Genomic DNA, 23,480 nt, shown 5'->3' with positions numbered 1-23,480 from the left:
CACACACATCGAATACTGTTGGTCGGCATAAGCCATATTTTCATCTACACGCCGTTACTGCATCTTCAGCATGGTATTTTAATGTGTTATGAACTGACCGGGGATAAATGAGGTAAGGATAGTTGCAGAGGCTTGCTAACTAGCGGTCTAGCTTTTTGCCTTGTTGCTATAGTTACCAGCAGACCATTGTTGCGTGGATTAATGACACAGCTGCGCCTCCCTACGGATGCAACATGTATTACTGTTACAGAGTTTGCAAAGAAGGAAATAGTTTTGACGCGTTTGTGTTGGCAAAAGTGAGTACAAAATACTATTTTGTAGTATTCTGTTTGGAGAATATTCTGTTTAGGTGACAAGTGTGGAGAGGACTGCTGTATATTATAGTAATAATTTAGAATAATAAACCATCAAGATAGCCTATCTCCATCTTAAAGTGAACTGATCTATTTAGCCGGAAGATAATCAAAGTAGCAAAAGGAAAGTTGTGTCAGATATGGTCAAATTTATGAAAAGACACTGAAAATGTCTAGCAGAAAAGTCTCCAATGAGTCTTGTTTGTTCACTGAAAATCCAATATATGTCCATTTGAGCTGGTTGAGAAGAGTGGTCTGTTATGAGACAGGGAAAATTATTTGCCAAGGGACACATTTCATAATACAATTAGCTTTGTCTATTGCAAAATGGCACTTAAACCAGAGCTTTTCTATTTTTATTTATGTTTTGTCTGTTGTTCTGACATTTAGAGCCTTCAAGCTTTTAAAAGACTTGATATATGTATTTTTTATATATATTTTTGTCAAGATATGTATTTATATATATATTGTCAAGCTAACATGTCTTGAGAAACATTGTTTTTCTAGTTAAAATAAAGGTTATGTGTTTTTTGTTGAATTTGAATACATTTTCATTATACTTACATTCAAATTAGGAAGGCTTTCAAACCAGTTTGCATTATGTAATAACTAAAAAAAATAGCATATTTACAGACAATCATGCATTTTGTTCTATTTGAAACTGTAATCAGATGAATCTGTCAGGCCTCTTCTCTAACTAATGGCTTTATTTCAAAGAAAAGTATCATAAATAAAGGTGTTAGTTCATAAAACAGACAACATCACTTCAGTTTCATGAATTTTATTATAATTTTGTACATTACACAAATATTCTGCCTAAAACCTAAAATCACCTTTTGCTAAACCTACATACACTGTCCATACATTCATTTACTCACTACACTTTAACATAGAAACATCTGGGGTTATGAAAGCTCCATGTGTACATTTTTATTCAAAACTTGAAATACTCAGATCAAAACATGAAAAAAAAAAAAACATCTGAGTCTGAACAGAGATGCTTATAGGAATTTAACTAAGAAAATGCAACTACAGCTCCTTTACAGATACTGAATCAAACTCTCAAGTAACGTCTCATTCATTCAATTACAACGGTGTGAAATCCTTCCTCAGTGACGTGGTGACTGTATTTTGTACATACTCAACTGGATTTCTTTTTCAGCTATGCTATGTATTTATGCTAGAAGATCATGGGAATAGTATCTGTGTTTTTGGCACAAATTCATCCCAAATATGGATTTTTGTTGTTGTTGTTTTGTTAACTGTGAGTGCAGCATCTAATGTAAACAACAGATTGCACTTCATCATTGAGCATATCTTCAGGAGGAATGGCAAAAAAAAAAAAAAAACCTCCTTGGTTTTTGGCCCTACCTTCAGAAATGAACTTTTATAAAAGAAAAAATAAAATTTTGGGAAAGTTCCAGAGAAGGAGAGCATCAGTAGTCCTCAGCTGGAAAGAGAAAGACAAGGAGACAGAGAGACACAGATTAACAAGAAGAAGAAGAACCGAGTGGAAGCGGAGCGTGCGATCCGTTCGAGGTTAGAGACGCCATAAGAAATCTCAGCATGCAGGTAGTTAGTGGAGATGGAGGGCGGCTTACTTTCAATCGTGAGAATGCAGGTGCTGGCGGCAGTTCCTCGGCTGTTGACGGCTTTGCACATGTACTCTCCTTCGTCCTCGGGGAACGTTTCCGGCAAGTACAAGCAGTAGGTCTCCCCTCTCTCAATGTACTGGTAGTCTTCAGAGTCCGGCAGCAGCTCACCTTCAAACCACCAGGTGACTTCTGGTTTGGGTTCTCCTGTGATCTTCACTGTGAACCGCACAGGCTCTGCGTCGACCACCGACTGGTTCTTCAGGGGCTTTTTAAACCACGGAGCACCCGACCTGGCGTGGTCCTCTTCATCCTCGTAGGCGGCGGAGCCATTAATGATGCTACCCTCTTCCTCCTCCTCTTCTTCCTTTTTCTGACAAGACACATGACAAAGTGTTTCACACTCGGAAAAAAACAGCAAAGCAACAGAAATCACACGCATGCAGCTCTGCCATGCATTAGTGCTGAGGTCGGACCACCATTTAGCTCTTAAACAAAGTAGCCCATGAGAGGTTTACTTTTTGAAGAGCAGCGTCAATTTCCTGTTGTTCAAATTGCATCCTTTGTAACTTCTGCTCTTCAATCTTCCTCTTTTGCTCTTCTTCTCTGGCCTTGGCCATTTGTTCAAATCGCGCACGCATGTCCACTTTCTGTCTGAACGGGACATCTTCTGCTTTAGCTGGAGTTGTTTTATCCTCATCTTCATCCTGTGAAAGAAATGAGCAACATTCCTCATTTCAATGCTCTTAAGTGAGAATGAAAATGTGAGGAATTCCCTCGTTCTTTTACCTCCTGACAGCGCTCTGCCTCTCTCTCCTTGATTTTCTCATCAATTTCTTTCCTTCTTGCTCGTTCCTCCTCGATCTTCTTCTGGATGTCCTCCTCTGTGAGCTGCTTGATCTTCTCAAACTTAGATTTCAGGCTTTTGGCCTGGATGGAGCCGGTTCGCTTCAGCTTTGTTAGTTCTTCGTACTCGGTGCTTACCACCTCAGAGCTTTCATTGATCTCATCCTGAATCAAACCCACAAAACAATGTAAATAACTGAAGCGTATTGAAATTGTAAGTGTAATGATCATTTTATTGGCATGTGAAGCTGACCTCGCCCATCTCTTGTCGCAACTGTTCAAACTCTTTCTTCTCCATCTCCATTTTTTGGCGTCTGGCCTCCTCCTTGCGTTTCCGCTCTGCCTCCTCTTTCATTTTCAGCATCTCCTCAAAGTTGATTTCTAGTTTCCCTGGGTGCATTGCTTCCTGTGACTCTGTCCTTACCAGGGTTTCATCATCATCCTGCACCTGTCACAAGAACAGGACAAACATCTCATCAGAGACTGATATTTAATTGCATATGAACATATGTTTTATACATCTTTGCAGGCAACAAGAGTTTTCCTGTGTCTTCCTGCATATAATCAAAATAGGTTTGCAGGTAATCAAACATCATGAATATACAGGTGCATCTCAATAAATTAGAATGTCGTGGAAAAGTTCATTTATTTCAGTAATTTAACTCAAATTGTGAAACTCCTGTATTAAATAAATTCAATGCACACAGACTGAAGTAGTTTAAGTCTTTGGTTCTTTTAATTGAGATGATTTTGGCTCACATTTAACAAAAACCCACCAATTCACTATCTCAACAAATTAGAATTCATAAAACTAATTTAAAAAAAAAACATTTTTAGTGAATTGTTGGCCTTCTGGAAAGTATGTTCATTTACTGTATATGTACTCAATACTTGGTAGGGGCTCCTTTTGCTTTAATTACTGCCTCAATTCGGCGTGGCATGGAGGTGATCAGTTTGTGGCACTGCTGAGGTGGTATGGAAGCCCAGGTTTCTTTGACAGTGGCCTTCAGCTCATCTGTATTTTTTGGTCTCTTGTTTCTCATTTTCCTCTTGACAATACCCCATAGATTCTCTGGGGTTCAGGTCTGGTGAGTTTGCTGGCCAGTCAAGCACACCAACACCATGGTCATTTAACCAACTTTTGGTGCTTTTGGCAGTGTGGGCAGGTGCCAAATCCTGCTGGAAAATGAAATCAGCATCTTTAAAAAGCTGGTCAGCAGAAGGAAGCATGAAGTGCTCCAAAATTTCTTGGTAAACGGGTGCAGTGACTTTGGTTTTCAAAAAACACAATGGACCAACACCAGCAGATGACATTGCACCCCAAATCATCACAGACTGTGGAAACTTAGCACTGGACTTCAAGCAACTTGGGCTATGAGCTTCTCCACCCTTCCTCCAGACTCTAGGACCTTGGTTTCCAAATGAAATACAAAACTTGCTCTCATCTGAAAAGAGGACTTTGGACCACTGGGCAACAGTCCAGTTATTCTTCTCCTTAGCCCAGGTAAGACGCCTCTGACGTTGTCTGTGGTTCAGGAGAGGACAACTGTAGCTAAATTCCTTGACACGTCTGTGTGTGGTGGCTCTTGATGCCTTGACCCCACCCTCAGTCCATTCCTTGAGAAGTTCACCCAAATTCTTGAATCGATTTTGCTTGACAATCCTCATAAGGCTGCGGTTCTCTCGGTTGGTTGTGCATCTTTTTCTTCCACACATTTTCCTTCCACTCAACTTTCTGTTAACATGCTTGGATACAGCACTCTGTGAACAGCCAGCTTCTTTGGCAATGAATGTTTGTGGCTTACCCTCCTTGTGAAGGGTGTCAATGATTGTCTTCTGGACAACTGTCAGATCAGCAGTCTTCCCCATGATTGTGTAGCCAAGTGAACTAAACTGAGAGACCATTTTGAAGGCTCAGGAAACCTTTGCAGGTGTTTTGAGTTGATTAGCTGATTGGCATGTCACCATATTCTAATTTGTTGAGATAGAGAATTGGTGGGTTTTTGTTAAATGTGAGCCAAAATCATCACAATTAAAAGAACCAAAGACTTAAACTACTTCAGTCTGTGTGCATTGAATTTATTTAATACACGAGTTTCACAATTTGAGTTGAATTACTGAAATAAATGAACTTTTCCATGACATTATCATTTATTGAGATGCACCTGTATTTATAAATGCTAGGTATATCAAATGTACACTCTTAAAAATAAAGGTGCTTCACGATGCCATAGAATAACCTTTTTGTCTACATGGTTTCATAAAGAACCGTTAACATCTGAAGAACCTTTCTGTTTCACAAAAGGTTCTTTGTGGCAAAACAAGGTTCTTCAGATTATAAAAAGGTAAGAAAGAGATGGTTCTTTAAAGAACCTTTGACTGAATGGTTCTTTGTGGAACCAAAAATGGTTGACTTCAGTTCATAAGTTCAAATTTGAATTTGATCCACATCCAACAGAAAGTTGAATTGTAATAAGTATAGTGCAAAATGCAAAACGATACAATAATCACAGTTTTTGACTTGTTACTGTGAAAATCAAAAACTCACATAGGCTCAATTGAAGGTTGGGACCCCTAATTCTGATCTGTACTAATAGTCAAAATAGAATATTACACTACAAAGGATTATACAGTGCATTGGTATCTTGTTTTATTTAAAAGAAAAAGATCAAAATATCCTTTAAACAAGACATTTGCTTGAGAAGCAAAAATATGCAAAATATTTAAGAAGGTCATATCACAAGGAATCAAATTTTCTTTGAACATTTTAGTTATTAAAACTAAGTTTATTGTGCTATAAAAAAAAAACAATAACATTATCCCTAGCCCAGAAAGACAAGTGGCAATAATACAAGTGAAACTTAGTGGGAAATATTACCTAAACTAATATTTGTAAAAGTTCTAAGAGTGTATAGTATCCTCAATATATGTTTATCTTGTCTAGTTCCACTAAATATTTTGGCTTGTTTTAAGCCTCACTTTTTATTATATGTGTATATATATATATATATATATATATATATATATATATATATATATATATACACTGTATATACAGTGGGGCAAAAAGTATTTAGTCAGCCACCAATTGTGCAATTCTCCCACTTAAAAAGATGAGAGAGGCCTGTAATTTTCATCATAGGTATACCTCAACTATGAGAGACAAAATGAGAAAAAAAAAAATCCAGAAAAATCACATTATAGGATTTTTAAAGAATTTATTTGCAAATTATGGTGGAAAATAAGTATTTGGTCAATAACAAAATTTCATCTCAATACTTTGTTATATACCCTTTGTTGGCAATGACAGAATGACAGTTGGCAAGAGACAAATGTTTTCTGTAAGTCTTCACAAGGTTTTCACACACTGTTGCTGGTATTTTGGCCCATTCCTCCATGCAGATCTCCTCTAGAGCAGTAATGTTTTGGGGCTGTCGCTGGGCAACACGGACTTTCAACTCCCTCCAAAGATTTTCGATGGGGTTGAGATCTGGCTAGGCCACTCCAGGACCTTGAAATGCTTCTTACGAAGCCACTCCTTCGTTGCCCGGGCGGTGTGTTTGGGATCATTGTCATGCTGAAAGACCCAGCCACGTTTCATCTTCAATGCCCTTGCTGATGGAAGGCGGTTTTCACTCAAAATCTCACGATACATGGCCCCATTCATTCTTTCGTTTACACGGATCAGTCGTCCTGGTCCCTTTGCAGAAAAACAGCCCCAAAGCATGATGTTTCCACCCCCATGCTTCACAGTAGGTATGGTGTTCTTTGGATGCAACTCAGCATTCTTTCTCCTCCAAACACGACAAGTTGAGTTTTTACCAAAAAGTTCTATTTTGGTTTCATCTGACCATATGATCATCCAAATGCTCTCTAGCAAACTTCAGACGGGCCCGGACATGTACTGGCTTAAGCAGGGGGACACGTCTGGCACTGCAGGATTTGAGTCCCTGGCGGTGCAGTGTGTTACTGATGGTAGCCTTTGTTACTTTGGTCCCAGCTCTCTGCAGGTCATTCACTAGGTCCCCGTGTGGTTCTGGGATTTTTGCTCACAGTTCTTGCGATCATTTTGACCCCACGGGTGAGATCTTGCGTGGAGCCCCAGATCGAGGGAGATTATCAGTGGTCTTGTATGTCTTCCATTTTCTAATAATTGCTCCCACAGTTGATTTCTTCACACCAAGCTGCTTACCTATTGCAGATTCAGTCTTCCCAGCCTGGTGCAGGTCTACAATTTTGTTTCTGGTGTCCTTTGACAGCTCTTTGGAGTTGGACTGTTTGAGGTTGTGGACAGGTGTCTTTTATACTGATAACGAGTTCAAACAGATGCCATTAATACAGGTAACGAGTGGAGGACAGAGGAGCCTCTTAAAGAAGAAGTTACAGGTCTGTGAGAGCCAGAAATCTTGCTTGTTTATAGGTCACCAAATACTTATTTTACCGAGGAATTTACCAATTAATTCTTTAAAAATTCTACAATGTGATTTTCTGGATTGTTTTTTCTCATTTTGTCTCTCATAGTTGAGGTATACCTATGATGAAAATTACAGGCCTCTCTCATCTTTTTAAGTGGGAGAACTTGCACAATTGGTGGCTGACTAAATACTTTTTTGCCCCACTGAATATATATATATAAATTAGTGAGGCTTAAAACAAGCCAAAATATTTAGTGGAACTAGACAAAATAAACATATATTGAACATATGTGACCCTGGACCACAAAACCAGTCTTAAGTCGCTGGGGTATATTTGTAGCAATAGCCAAAAATACACGGTATGGGTCAAAATTATCGATTTTTCTTTTATGCCAAAAATCATTAGGATATTAAGTAAAGATCATGTTCCATGAAGATATTTTGTAAATTTCTTACCGTAAATGTATCAAAACTTAATTTTTGATTAGTAATATGCATTGCTAAGAACTTAATTTGGACAACTTTAAAGGTGATTTTCTCAATATTTCGTTTTCAAATAGTTGTATCTCAGCCAAATATTAGTCCTATCCTAACAAACCATACATCAATGGAAATCTTATTTATTCAGCTTTCAGATTATGTATAAATCTCAATTTCGAAAAAATGTACACTTAAGACTGGTTTTGTCGTCCAGGATCAAAAACATATATACATATTAAAACTTTTTTTTTTTTGGTATAATTAATCATTGTGGCAATTCTTCACATTAGCAGAATAGCTGTTTCTTTTTTCAAAAAGTGTCTTACTTCTGTATCTCCATATCCAGTCAAATTATCCTGATCCAGTCCAGGGCTCTTAAAGACACAATTTGAAAAGCATAACAGACAAGCATTGCAGCAGGTATACCATTTGAGCACACTGGAGATTTGAACACGTGTTTACATTTGCATCTGAATTAATTATTTTAGATTGAATCAGAGACCATAAGTAAGTTGTTGTATTGAAATTGACACCGGTTAACAGTTGTTAGCTGAGAGACAACATGTGCTCAGATGATATAAATATAATGAGCAGATTGCATTACAATAAACATGCAGCATAATGTACGTATATGCTATATTATTAATAAGCAGAACAGTAATTGTATAGTTTCCTGAATAGAATGTTAAATAGAAGCCCATTAATGGACTTTTTATTGTAGATTTGTTTTGTTCGTATCATAAATTAGTGCATGCAAACAGACTGTACATGTGCAAATACATTCTCATGCATGGTCCTACCATATTCTTGCGAGCTTCTGCAAAAAGTCTTTTCTCTTCTTCCAGACGCCGCTTGGCTTCTTCCTCTTTTCTTTTCTGCTCTTCTTCTCGTCTCTGTCTTTCTAAATCCTCAAAGCTGATGGCCAGCTTCCCGGGTTTAGCCCCATCTGAGTTTATCATGGCCAGCGGGATGTCATCATCACTATTTACAACCTGCGAATCAATATATTAGGTTTGGGGAAAATGAGTTAAGCGGAGTCAAGAGTTTGATCTGGTGTCCAACTTACATATCCAACTTTGCCAAGTCAGTAATCCCTTATCTCTGTCTGATTGTGGATTGCAGCCGTTATATTTCAAGTCAGACATTTCGTACATGCTTTCTATGACCTTTTGTAATAATAGTGAGCAGTTTATGTCTATTAAATATTACGTAGGCCTGATCAGAACATCACACTGATATATGCTGTCAAAGAATATCATGGGTTACCATAGTACACATTAAAAAACAAACAAACAAACATGATATTACCATGGTGCTGTCACACAAACTGACCATGCTCTTTCTGGCCTCGGCAAAGGCCTTTCTCTCTTCTTCGATGCGTCTTTTCCTTTCTTCCTCCACTCGCTTTTGTTCCTCTTCCAGCCTCTGTCTTTCCAGCTCTTCAAAGCTGAGACGAAGTTTACCAGGTCTGAATTCTTCCTTCTCCTCCTTTGTATCCTGAGTATCCTCATCATCCTGGGCCTGTGATAAATAGTTTATTTTTATTCATATTACACATATACAGTGGCCCCACTGTAAAAACTCTTTGGACACTGAAATCATATTGAAAAATGTCTTAGTTTTAAGATACAAAATTAGTAGTAGCATCTGCTGCTAGTTTTTTTTCTCAGAACTAACTTCACTTTATGAACCACTTTATCAGTTACTTTAAACCAACTGGTCTTGAGGCCATTTTTCATGGACATATTAAGTCATTTCTCCTTAAGTTAACGCAGGGTCATTGCAGAATATCCAATAATGTAGCTCATTACATTAATATTTTTTAGAACTGCTTTGGACTGTTTCACTTCTAAATAGTGCTTCATCTGTGAATATTTATCTCCTGATTTAAATAAGACAACTTTTACATTCGAGAAAGTAATATTATGGATAGAGGACCGAAGCCGGAAGCAACAGTTTAAAGTTAAAAACATCTTAATGATGGATTTGTTTTTATTCCAAATGCACAGCTTTTTGCTTCACAACACATTAATTGATGGACTGAAGTCGTGTGGATTACTTATAGATTATTGTGATGTTTTCTATCAGCTGTTTGGACTCTCATTTTGACGGCACCCATTCACTGCAGATGATCTATTGGTAAGCAAGTGATGCAAAGCTACTTTTCTCCAAATCTGTTCTGATAAAGAAACAATCTTATTCACAGTACTTTTTGGATGGCCTGAATGCGAGTAAATCTTTAGCAAATTTTCAGCTTTGGGTAACTATTCCATTAAAGTTTATGCAAACTGATATACACTATATTGCCAAAAGTATTGGGTCACCCCCTTCTAATGAACAGGTTTGACTACTTCAGTAATTTCCATTAGTACAAATCTTAATGTTTAAGCATATAATGATATTCTTGGGAATTGTGTGCTTCTAATTTTAAAGCAACAGTTTGGACAGGACCCTTTTCTATTCTAACATGACAATGCCTCTGTGTATAAGGCAAGGTTCAGAAAGAAATGATTGATTTAGTCAGTGTGGAAGAACTTGACTGGTCTGCAGAAAAACCAAGTCGTAAACCAAGCTGAACACCTCTGGTGTGACTTTAAATGCAGATCTTGAGCCAAAAACTCTTTACCAAACACCAATGACTTGTACATATGGGTACAGTCATTTTAGACACTTCCAAAACTGTTGCAACAGAGATGGAAATACAATTTTTAAATACATGAATTATGTTTCCATCTTTGTTGCCACAGTTTTGGAAGTGCCTTTTTCTGTTCTAAAGAAGAGGGTGTCCCAATACTTTTGTCCATATAGTGTATGTACAAGTCATTGGTGTTTGGTAAAGAGTTTTTGGCTCAAGATCTGCATTTAAAGTCACACCAGAGGTGTTCAACTTGGATTAGAACTTGGCTTTCTGCAGACCAGTCAAGTTCTTCCACACTGACTAAATCAATAATTTCTTTCTGAACCTTGCCTTATACACAGAGGCATTGTCATGTTAGAATAGAAAAGGGTCCTGTCCAAACTGTTGCTTTAAAATTAGAAGCACACAATTCCCAAGAATATCATTATATGCTTAAACATTAAGATTTGTACTCATGGAAATGACTAAAGTAATCAAACCTGTTCATTAGAAGGGGGTGACCCAATACTTTTGGCAATATAGTGTATCTGGCTGTGGAAAATATACCCACCATGCCCAGCTTGGCCTCTTCAAAAGCTTTTCTTTCCTCCACCAGTCTGCGTCGGGCCTCCTCCTCTGCCTGTTTTCTCTGCTGCTCCTGTCGCTCCTTCTCCTGTTCTTCAAAGGTCAGATGCAGTTTACCAGGGGTCACCGGCTCCTTCTCCTTGGTAGGAGAATCTGCATCGTCCACCTGTTCAATCATGGAGCGACGCTTGGCCTCTCGGAAAGACCGCCGGTTTTCGTCATATCTCTTCTTCTTTTCCTCCTCAGTTCGCTTTTTTAGTTCCTCTTCTCTGTTCTTCTCCAAGTCCTCAAAGTTGATCTTGATCTTTCCCGGTTGTTTTTGTGATTTTGCAGGCACCACTCGTACCAATAGACTGTCATCGCCTTCCTGTGATGAAGAAGTGAAGAAGTCACCCAAACGGATAAAATAACAGTTTTAGCACTGGAATTACAAAGTTATGATAAAATGTCTTCCTGCTTTGTTAGGATATTTTGAAAATCAGAAACAAATGTGAGGTCTAATCTGATGCAATAACAAATTATGTATATTTTTTTTATTTATACTGCTTTGACCTGCAACATTTCTGCAGTCATGGACAAGCATCCAGACAGGCTTCAGATAAGGCCTGACAGCAGAAGACATTCTTCTGGCACAGTTGCCTTCATTTGTGTCATACTAGACAGAGATATGGGATTGCTAATTCAGTCAGAGAGCATGGCCTGCAAGTGGTGTGGGAAACAGTTGGCAGTCACATGTTGTCCATGCTTGTTAACTCTGGCTCCAGAAAGAGTGGCATTTTCTTAAATTTAACACCCAGTGCCATGTTGAATGTGAATTGACATGTCTTTGTAATGGACAGTAGGTCACTTGGGCATCATTGCTCACATTTTGCATATCATTTCACAGTTTCTATATTACATGCTACCATTCAAAAATTTGGTAAGATCTTTTAAAAATGTTTTGGAAATGTTTACTATGCACACCAAGGCTGCATTTATTTGATCAAAATACAGTAAAAAAGAGTAATGCTGTGAAATATTATTACAATTTAAAATATCTGTTTTCTATTTTAGTATATTTAAAAATGCCGATTTTTTCAGCAGTCATAGAAATCTTTTGTAACATTGTATATGTTGTTACTATCACGTTTTTGTTTAATTTGTTAACTTCAGTTAATAAATTAGTTTGCATGAGCTAACAATGAACAATACTTCTACAGTATTTATTAAACATAATTAATGTTCATTTCAAATAAATAAAAATGTTAAATACTGTATCTGTTAACATTAGTTAATGAACTATAATTATATATAAAATTAATAAATGCAGTTACAAAACATTGCTCATTGTTAGTTCATGTTAGGTTCTGCATTTTAAAAAAATTACAAATGAGAACTTATAAAGTATTTTTTAAAAATCACACTTGAACAAAAAGTGTGTTTGTGTGATTTTTAACAGTGGGTCATTTTATGAATCCAAATGTATATTATATTTATATATTTAAACAATTAAAATTAAAATGAATAAATACATAAAATAACATATTACAATGATAAAAATGATTTAATTCAACTCATAGTTTATGAATCCACTATATTAATCATGTTTAACTTTGGTTGGTTATGAGAATGTCATACCTTGCAGGTCACTAAAATGTGACATTGTTCTATAATATAAATCCATTCAATGATTTTATTTCACTCCCATATATTGCTAGGTTTTAAAATAGTGCTTTACATTACATCAGAGGATTACCTGAGTGATTACAGATACTTTGGTGGAGATTTTCTAATAGTAGACCTGATAAAGCAGCCGACTGCCAAAGTCGCATTAAAAGCATCCTCCTGTAGCCACAGCCTGTTATCATGACACACTGACTCACCTCCTCGGCTTTCTTGGCCAGCTCTCTCTGAATCTTGGCCTTCTCTTTGGCCTCCTGTGCAGCTCGCTTCTTTCTCTCCTCTTCTGTCCTTTTCCGCTCCTCCTCCTGCCTTTGTTTCTCCATCTCTGCAAACTTCCCCTTCACACTGCCTGTGAATGGACAGAAAGCCGACAGTTGGTGTCTATAACGGGATTAAAGTGCTGTTACAAAGATTAAGTTGGATCAGTCCTAAAATCGAATATTCGATATCCCTCCGTTTTTTTTCTCATTTCACCCTACCTGTAATCTTAGGAACATATGATTTTTCTATCTTCGTCGGCTTCACCTCTTCCTCTTCATCACTAGAGGCGAGGAGTTCCTTTATCTGTGGAGGATCCGACAGTTGTTGTGAGGTTAGCCGTTTTATCCAGGATCAGAAACCATGCTGGTCGTAGCAAGCCAAGCAGACCTTAATCCTTGTAAGACAGGCACATATGACCTACAGAGGCGGATGCTGATTGGGCCATCAATCATGACATGGGCAGGGGATCAGTGGAGTGTGCATGCAGCAAGCAGGCATCACAGATACTGCGGTGTTTTACTGATTAAAGGCTTTTTTATAAGAAGGTTTGTGTAAATACCTGAAATCGGGTATTGATGCATGCCAAATCTTATGCAAACACTGCATACCCAGCAAGCAGTATCTTCATTAACCTCAAGTCAAAATTTCCTACTGTGTGTTGTTAGTGGCGGGGCAGTCAGTGGATGAAGTGATAAAACAAGATGCCGATGGGCACGTTTCTCTACTGACCATTTGCTTCCTGCGAACATACTCTCTCTCTTTAACGTACTGCTCTCTGCGTTTCTTTTGCTCCTCCTGACTTCTCTTTTGGTTTCTCTCTTCTCTAGCTTTCTGCATGGCCTCAAACTTATTCTTCACATCTTCTTTCCCCAACTTGGGAACATAACTTCTCTGTACAGGCTTAGATGTTTTAAGCAGTTTCTTCAGAAGAAAGAGAGAATGAGGTATGAGAGATTGTTAGTAAAATAGAGAAATGGAAAATAAGTTCATTTCTATTTTTTTCTTCTTTTTGTTTTGCGGAGATTATTGATTATATAAAGATTATAAATTACACAAAACGCATTTGACTACTTTTTCATTTCATAAAAAGCATATCATTTCTTTAAAATGTCGAATTTAAAATCATTCATAAAATAAAATAATATTGATTTTATTAAGATTATAAATTATATCATTCATATTATAATTGGCTATTTTTATATTTAAATATTTAGCATACACTGTTAGACATTTTTGTAATTTCTGCAGTTATTTACTGAATATCACCCAGTATAATACTGCAAATTCCCTTTACAGTAGATACCTGTAATACCCTTTGCATCATGGGAATTTTCTGTGACGTCAGACCCCATATACAGAGACTTACTGTATTTTTAAAAATTGCTGTATACTACTGTATTTGCTGTAACGGCTTCTTTGGCGCCATTCTATTGAGGTTGTTTTATTTTCCTCATTTCTTTCATTTGGATTGACACGATTTGCCCAACACCGTGTCTATAACGCCGCAACAGCTTGGGACTGACTACACTGGACGTGTTACATCGCTTGTAAAGACTGGAAAATCCATTTGTGCTTTGTGTCAGAAACAGCGCGAGCGCTTGGAGTGCATCTGTACATCAGAAATATACCGGGGCATTACTTTACTGTCCACATCCACTGTAGATAGTATATAATATTACTATATATACCATATATAATGGGTTCTGTATTGTTTTTTATCGAGTCGTGCCAAGCCGCGCCACTCGCGTCCAAGGAAGACATGAAAGCAGCGGGGCAGCGCCGCGGGTTTTGCCTGGGGATGAACCTGCAAGAGTGGGAGAGTTCCGGAGAACATCTGCGCTGTGTGTCGATGCACCTTACGAGATAATAAGACCAGCAAGCAAGGTAAAAATATACAGTGTGTACGTTTGTCTGTGTGTTTGTGTCAGATTTTTGCACACCAGTTTACCTAAGGTTAGTAACATTTACCCGTCGACATGTCGGTAACAAACTTACTATGGTAAACTGCACTGTTGTTTCAAACGACTTTTGTCAGCTTATTGAATTAAGTTACCGAATTAAAATTATTTTTAACGAGCAACGCTTACCTTATATTAGCATTAGGTTAACGAATGTGAAATTTTGTTCAGGTGTTAGTAGTTAATGTTGGCCAACTATGGTTTTGAGAGGTTTGTGTATTCTATATGGGGTTTGCCTTTTAAAAGTGTGCCATTTCTACTTCTTGTTTTTCAGAGAAGACATTTCTGTCACTAACAAAGTGGATGGTGAGCAAAGGTGGTGGCCACGTTTTGGAGCAGCACCTCGGGTTTTGCAGATGTTTGTCTTTTTTCCCCATTATGTTTCTGTTGCCTAAAGATTCTTTGTGAGGATAAATCCAGAGGACACAATATAATGCACTGCAAAACGTCCTAAGACAGGAGAAATGGTGTAGATGCACTGTTCCAGCATTGGAAGACTATATTTTTAAGTGTTATACATGCAATGTTTTAAATAAAGAATTTGATATTTTGTAATTATTGTGTCTGTTTTAACTGAATGCCAGTAGTACCTATGTAGAGTAATAATAAAATGAATTCTATATATAAAATAATGAAATCTATATTAAAATGAATGAATTACAGTAATTTACTGTAAAATAGTACAGTTTGCAACTGTAAATCAAATGCAGATTGCTACTGTAAATCTTAATTACAGTAACTTACTGGCAACAGTGTTGCCAGTAAGTTACTGTAAAAACCCATTGAAATGTCTAACAGTGTACTTTTATTTTATAAAATAATTTTATTCATAATACACACAAAAATACACACTATATTTGAGTCTGTTAATTATTTTTTAATATATTTTTTTTTTTTTATTAATTTAGTGGTATGTAATTATTTGAAAATATTTAAATATTTATGTATGTATTTACTTAGCCTACTAGCACATTTTTATAGCCTAATCATACTGTACCTCTTGTTTTAGTGCCACCTCTGACATATTTGTCAAATCATGTGATGCATCCTCCTCTTCATCTTGCTCCACTTGGTTGATGTTTTCCTCATTCGTTTTTGAAACCCTCTCTCGTTTTCTCGTCCTGCCAGTGGTCTTTGTGTCCTGTTTGGGCTCTTTCATCTCTGGTAAGCTGGTCGTCTTCGCTTCATCTGCAGCACTCTTTATCTCCACTTCTTCAGACATGCTCACATCACATGTTTCCTCTTCATGGTTTTCATCATTGATTGTGTTCTCTGTATCATTAGCATCAGCTATATCGTTCGTGTTGTTTATATGCGTCATGTCTGTTGACACGTCCGCCATGTTCATCACTTCAGTCATGTTGTCGTTTCTAAGACGCACTGTAACAGGGCCTGTTGCAAGATACGTCCGATGAAGCTGACATTGGGAAAAAGACATCATGACCACAAGATTCCACTGTAATCTTTATTATGTTACAGATTCTTGGACTGCTACTTGTTTTCTTTAAAAGGTAAGTAAATGGTACTAAAGTCAGCTTTGAGTCTTGATAGTGTTAGTTGGTGGTCTACAAAAGAACAGATGTGTGTGGGACCTCCACCAGGAGCCTTGTGGGACATACAGGGCCCTAAATTTAACTCCCAGTCTGGGTCCGGCCATGTGATTGGGGCTATTTTTACCTGGAGATATGAGTCTAAGAAGAGGTCAGCACCCAGATGGCACACGAGACCCCTGACTAAATGACTACACTTTATATGATTCAGATGTGTTGTGTCTCTACAGTGCAAAAGTACAGTTTATTTATTGTAATGGTTTTTTTACACTATGTGCAGTTTTCATAGGTTCTGCATCTGACATCATTCATCCAAGCTACAATAATCCCAGAAGAACAGCAGCATTTACCCATGCAGCACAGAAAAACACAATTTTAGGCATGATTCACTACATGTGTAATATATACCTGTAGTCATCTAAATTTTGATGCATAGTCACTCTCCTTTGCTATTCATGACAACATCTCACACAACTGGTGAGAACTCACAACTGATCACACCTCACTTTTAGAAGATGACGAAGACAATATGGCCCCCGCAAACAATGTTGCCATTTTTAAACATTGTTTCCCACCACATTTCCAATTGAAGTATTAATTTTTAATCAGTTAATGTGTTTTATCAGTTAACTTTTATCAGTTAATATCAGTGAATTTATGCAGTAGGTAAGCATTTTCCACAGACATCCATTCCTTACATACATATGTGGCCACACTGTTTACCATCTTAATTTGTATTCAGACTTAAACTTAATATTTAAGGTTGATTTTATTGGATGTTCTTCTGTTTAAAAGCATTTAGATAAAGGTGTCACAAAAATGTCAATATTTAATTTAGTTGTTATTTAATAGTGTGTTCAACATAAATGAATACATATAGGGCCTATCTTTACTTTGACTAAACAATAATTTATTAAAATTTCTCATAATGTGGTCGTTTTTATGAAGATCTTTCGCTTTTTGCAGTTGTGTTTTTATTTATAAGCCCTTCCCCCTTAAATATTAGTGATTAATTGGGGATCTAATAGAATAAATAAAAGTATATAAGAAAAAGAATAAATTAATTGGCCTAAATAAGAGTCTATATAGTCTACTTTATTCTCGGTGAGTGAAGTAAAGATATGAGGTCGAGCATGTAATGCCGGCCCTCATCCGCCTGTGGACTTGCCCTTTGATTCCCCCACAGGCTTTATTAAATTCTTAACACTTCATAAACGATAAAGTAAAATATCCTACCTTCTTTAGAGTGATATTCTTCCTTTGTCTTCAATCATAAGATTTTTTTCCCCGTAGTTCACGGTGACTTTGATAATGCCAAAATCAAGTCTAAATCCCCAAGCACAGGTTTAGTCCTCTCTTCCCGTGCGACAGAGAGCCAAATGAGAGCAGTCGGGTGTCGGTGGGCGCTATCCATAAAAATATCCGTGCCCCTCTCCATCTACCGCATTCCACACGCGCCACCGGCTGACGGCCTCAGCTGTCGCACCACATATGTCTCCTTATCTCCGAGTCTGAGGCTCTTTTACACAAAATTAATTGTTGGAACACCCTAATTGTTATTTTCAGTCTGTCAACGACACGAATTAGGCTACCTGTAAGTTATTATTTAGTAATGTGCTTATTGATTAGTTTATGTATTTTTAATGGCAGCCTGCATGTACACTAACAAAAAAATCATGTAAAATTTACGTTAAATTCAACCTTTCATGCTTCACTGGCGACGTATTTTTTTTAGTTTATTTTTACTAATGTTATGTCTAATAGTAGCCTATTATTTGCAGTTTATTTGAGCTAGGCTACTAAAACATTGTACCACAAATATCATAATAATAATACAAGTTAAATTAGGTCACGTGATTATTTGATAATAATAAATACATAAATATACTTATAAATGCATAGACAATAGCATGACATTAAAATTATGCTATAAATAAAATGCAATATATAACCGCCCTGATTGCAAAATCTAGAAAAAAATTGTTAAATTGAACATAATTGAATGTTATCCGCCATGCAGAAACTTCTGTATATATCTTAAACAAGAACTATATATATATATATATATATATATATATAGGCTATATATATTTTTTTTCTGATCAAAAATGTTTTATTGAAAGATAAATTTACTGTAAATTATATGGTAATTCATACTTTTTCCACAATTTTTCAGCATTTATTCCACATTAGAGGTAGGTTTGTATATATAGACGCTTTATGCATCTATCAGGTTTGTTTGTTTTCATTCATATTTTCCACACAAACATCAGCTTGTTTACATGGAAAGCTATTGTTGGCCGTTGGAGCCAGTAGGCTTTATCTTGAGAGTGTGTGGCTCGTCCAATCAGTTCTGACCCACTTATCACAGTCACATAGAGGTGTGTGATAACCCAGATATCTCAATGGGCAACTCCAGAACTCAAACAATATCACAGCGTATAACATAGCCTACGTGAAGAAAAAAAAAAAAAAAAAAGGTAAGTGGATAAAAATGGCTTATTTGTTACTTTATTGGATTCATGATTTTAGAAAATGCAAATATTACTTAAAAACTTAATAAACAACAGGTCTTGTTGCTGTGGTGACAGTGTGGTTCAGACCTGTCAGTGGGGATCTATTGGCTCATTCCTCTTTGACACAGCAGCTTGCTTTCGGATGAACAGTTCTGATGCCTCCCACCAGAGCATTCATGCATTGTATTCATATTACAAATGACTAATAATACTATGAACACACTTTGGATGCAGTATGAACAGGTAATTGATTGCATCTCTCTACCTCACCAGCCAATAGTGCCAAAAAACATTATTTTTATTGTTTGTTTGTTTTTTTGCGCGGGGGTTGTTTTTTTAATTTTTAGATGCTAATTATTGTCAATTTTAATATTTTCAAATGATTCATTCAGCAATTGTTAACCATAACGAGCTGGAAACCCCCTCAGCCTGAAGGACACCACCGTCATCTGTAACATGAACTCAGACCCAGCATGCATCTCTCTCTCCCTTCAGACTGCGACACCTTCGGTACTGGAAGACTCATACTCAGGGTTGAAGGGGTTTAACCAGCAGCTTTGAGAAGCATCCAAAAGGAGGATGCTTGCATGAGATGTTTGTATAGTGTCATGCAATCATTGCATTTCCTGCCATGAAAGAAAAAAAAAATTAGATTTACTATGTGGTTCTGACTCTTTATGACATTTTATGAATATATTTGGACCTTATACTGTTTGAGCCTCTGAAAGACACTCTAAAAATGAATTTTCTTCAATCTGAAGGCCAAAGTGCTATGCTAGAAGCTCCACTCTGGAAGACCAATGGGAACAACAAGGGAGAGCCCAAAATAGCATCCCACCTGTGGGCAGAGATCAGAGCTATAGAGACAGCTAGCTGCTAATACTCACTGCTGCTTCTCTCACTGCTTAATCAGAACAGATTTGGAGAAATTTAGCATTACATCACTTACTCACAATGGATCCTCTGCAGTGAATGGGTGCCATCAGAATCAGAGACCAAACAGCTGATAAAAACATCATAATGATCCACAAGTAATCCACACGACTCCAGTCTATCAGAGAAGCAGAAAGCTGCGTGTTTGTAATAAACTTCTGACTAAAACATGGGTCCTTTATCCATAATATTGCTTTGCAGTGCAAAAGACATATTGTCTAAGAAATATACACAGATCAAGCACCATTTGCAAGTGAAAACAGTTCTCGTATTTTGGCCAGAAGCAACGGTTTAAAGTTAAAATGCCCTTATAATGGATTTGTTTCTTACAAACACACAGCTTTCACTTCACAAATCTTTAGCTGATGGACTGGAGTCGTGAGTATTACTTGTAGATTATTGTGATGATTTTATCAGCTGTTTGGACTCTCATTCTGACGGCACCCATTAGCTGCAGAGGATCCATTGGTGAGCAAGAGATTCTAACATTTTCCAAATCTGTTTTGGTGAAGAAACAAATTCATCTACATCTCAGAAGGACTGAGGAGTACATTTTCATCAGATGTTCATTTTTGGGGGAAATACTGCTTTAGGCAGACTCAAGGCTTGTTAAGAGTACACCACGTCTTTCAAAGGGGCATGACTTGACAAACACTGCAATAGGAGGTTGTATAAATAGCTCATTGCTCTGTGGTGAACGGTGCTGCAGCAGGGCTTCTCCATACAGGTGGAGCGGAGGCAGTCTGGCACTTCCTCAAGTTGTGACCCGTGACACTTTTATGACCAGCTGCACTTTAAAATGGTTTATTAGGGTGGAAACAGTATCCAGCAACTGTAAAAATAAACGTTTTTTATTTGTTTACACTGAAATTTAGTCAAAATTATTTATTTACAGTAGTCAAACTGTATTATCTTTTTTTTGTTGTTGTTGCAAGCCAATGCTTGAGTTCTCTTTGCAATGGGAATAGCGATAGATATTTTCTTCTGTATTTTGACATACATCTAAGCAAAACTGTAGGGTGGGGACTTAGTTCTGTCCATTGGTTGTTGAATGGATGGAGGTGGATCTAAATGTGAGCTTACAGCTGATTATAGAGGCGGGGTTTAAGAGGATGAAATGATTGGAGAAATACTGCATATATCACCTGAGATAAATCTGATAGATCCAGCTGATATTTTGAATAGAAAGGAAGGAAAAAGTTTTTTGTTTTTTTTTAAGATAAAATGTATGGATGAATCATTCAGGAAAAGATCAATAAGATGCATTTAGAAAATAGATCTTCTGAATTTAATTTCATGCCAACTTTAATGTGAAAAATGACTCTTTGGACATTTTTAGAGATTAAACTCCTTAAACTCCTCGGGATGGAGAAATTATGGAGCCGCTGACTGTGCATCATCATGTACGTCATGTACTTAATGGAAATCTGTCTAACTATGCAAAAAAAAAATATATATATATATATATATATATATATATATATATATATATATATATATATCACACAACAACTAATGCCAGGTTTATTGGTTTTTATGCAAAAAAACAAACAAACAAAAAAAATTCCCACAGGAAGCATCATGTCAAATGTAATTTAACCCCTCTTTATTTCTTTATTTCTTCCTCTCTTTGACTCTTTACTACTGTTTTCATGCCTGCCTTGCTCCCTCTCTCAACAAGTCAGCTGTTGGCCTGGTTGGGCATTTACTCTACTACAGGAACAGGTGCAGACCACAGCAGGACACTGGGCAGGATGGAAAGTTTACAGTTGGTTTGAAAGAGAAATTGTAACACTTGAAACACTTGTATTTGCTTCACAGTTGCTGAAATATGCTGCATAACAAATTTACTCAAGCATGTTCCATTATTTCAGGCCCTGAAATCTAGCTTGATGGGTCTAGTTTTCTTTGTACCTTTGCTCATTTATCAGAGTGATTTGTGTTAGAATACAAAAAGATAATTTAAAAGATCTGAAACAATAGTCTATTGATTATAACTTTCTCATAGTTTTACTTTTAGATCAAAATGCATAAATTATTGTTGTTAAAGTATTCAAGTATTGTTCGTAAAACATTAAGATATCCATTTCTAATCATGACCGAGGTCTAAAGAGAGCTGTATTTCCTCTGTGTATCTGCTTACAGATAGCTGAAGTCTTCACTATCAGGTACCAGAGCAAAGCTAAATTAGGGCTTGTGACAAGTGAGAACTGGCTGACTGCCCAGGGGCTCAGAGAAGATGTTGACTTATCAATCTCAAATAACTTTGCTATGATCTAAAATCCTGATCTGTGTCAGAGATCCCAAATAGACATATGACATAGCTATTCCACTGTGTATATTTACAGTAGCAATATGAAGTCTTGATTGTGTGCTCTTTGTCTTGAGACAAACCTTCAAGATCACAACAAGGCCTTGGATCTTAGTGCATATTATCTTGATCTTGGCCTCCTAGTCTTAAAATGTAAGACTTGGTCTCAGCTTGTGGAAAAGATGTATCCATAGCTCCTGTCCCTTTTTGATTTTAACTAACCTTACAAATGATTAATAAGTGCTGTAATAATTTTTTTTTTTTTTGCTTGTTATTTAATGTTAAACAATGCCTTATCTAACCTTAACTAAAAGGAGCTTATTGTAAAGTGTTACTGTTCTTCAGTGTAATTCTCAGATGTCATATGCAGGACTATTTAACATAAATCAGTTCATAAATGAGTTGCCTTCATAGGTCTGTCAAGAGGGAGGGTTTCAGAGCTATTTGTTATTATGATGCTAAATCATATCTGTAGCTGAGCTGCAGTAAATTACTCCCTCATCTGGTGAACTGTAAGAAAAACATCTCAATGCATTGAAATTTGTGCACAACTCTTGATGCTTTGGGGATTTTTTTGCCTTCTAATGGATCAGGCTTTGGGTTGTTCTTTACGATCAAATGGATATTGATGTTAAACACATTAAACATAGTAGAGGCAGTATAAATGTATTTATTAACTCTATAAAGCCTACTGTATCATATTTGATACAAGGCTCTTAAATTATCCACATGATCAAAACTTTGCTGAAAAACTTGGTTTACACAAAGTAGCTACTACATGCATTCTGTGGTCTGATTGTGATCTGTATAACTAAAAAAAAAAAACAGATCCTTCGGGTAATGGTAGGCTACATGTTACTTTTTGATATGAAATCTTTACTGATTTTTATTAAATAACGTAACAATAGCTTTTATATTGTTAATAATATTTTAAGTTGAACACTTAATGAACTGAAGCAACTAACTTTTTTTCTTTTTTACAAAAATCATGTTAAACTGTTATATGCAAATATGCATATATTTATATATGTAACATTTATTTGTAGATCTCTCAGTCATCATTGTATTGCACTGCATTATATGTTTTGCCCCATGCACAATAAAAACTATAGAGAGTGACAACTGATATTTTTATCCTATGTAAGCATACTGTTTTACAGATCTCAGTGATATACATTACAAGCTATCAGAATTTCATCGTACATTTTGGCCGTAAACATCAACAACTGCACCAAATTGCCCAAATTTTTGCCAAGTTTGGGCCACTGTTCTTCTTCAAGCATGAGCTTCATATTGTCTATATATCACAGACAGCCATTAAACCTGATGCATCAAATAGCCAATGATATGATGATTTAAAAAACATATGTCAGGCCATACAGGGCTAAAGTGTACACAAAG

The 23,480-nt window shown here is 36.7% G+C and overlaps 1 protein-coding gene across 3 annotated transcripts; it reads right to left on the bottom strand.

The window, feature by feature from the left end:
• Nucleotides 1-3: 3 nt before the first annotated feature.
• On the bottom strand, nt 4-17,714 carry nexn (nexilin (F actin binding protein)). 3 transcript variants are annotated; one of them, XM_058785118.1, is made up of 14 exons: nt 17,556-17,714; nt 15,767-16,186; nt 13,541-13,732; nt 13,030-13,114; nt 12,751-12,899; nt 10,875-11,255; nt 9,019-9,207; nt 8,487-8,678; nt 8,013-8,060; nt 3,045-3,239; nt 2,735-2,956; nt 2,464-2,652; nt 1,955-2,318; nt 4-1,803 (listed from the first exon to the last, which is right to left on the bottom strand). In XM_058785118.1, exons 2-14 carry the CDS (start codon nt 16,127-16,129, stop codon nt 1,790-1,792), a joined length of 2,583 nt encoding a protein of 860 aa, XP_058641101.1. In that variant the 5' UTR covers nt 16,130-16,186; nt 17,556-17,714; the 3' UTR covers nt 4-1,789. The 3 variants fall into 3 exon arrangements, with proteins under 3 accessions (XP_058641101.1, XP_058641102.1, XP_058641103.1); XM_058785119.1 differs by lacking the exon at nt 8,013-8,060; XM_058785120.1 differs by lacking the exon at nt 13,541-13,732.
• Between the last annotated feature and the right edge of the window lie 5,766 nt (nt 17,715-23,480).

This window comes from Onychostoma macrolepis, chromosome 08 (genome assembly GCF_012432095.1).
Source record: "Onychostoma macrolepis isolate SWU-2019 chromosome 08, ASM1243209v1, whole genome shotgun sequence".
Taxonomy (NCBI): domain Eukaryota; kingdom Metazoa; phylum Chordata; class Actinopteri; order Cypriniformes; family Cyprinidae; genus Onychostoma; species Onychostoma macrolepis.
The sequence above is the reverse complement of the archived record's forward strand: the minus strand, read 5'-3'. Positions and strand labels throughout refer to the sequence as shown.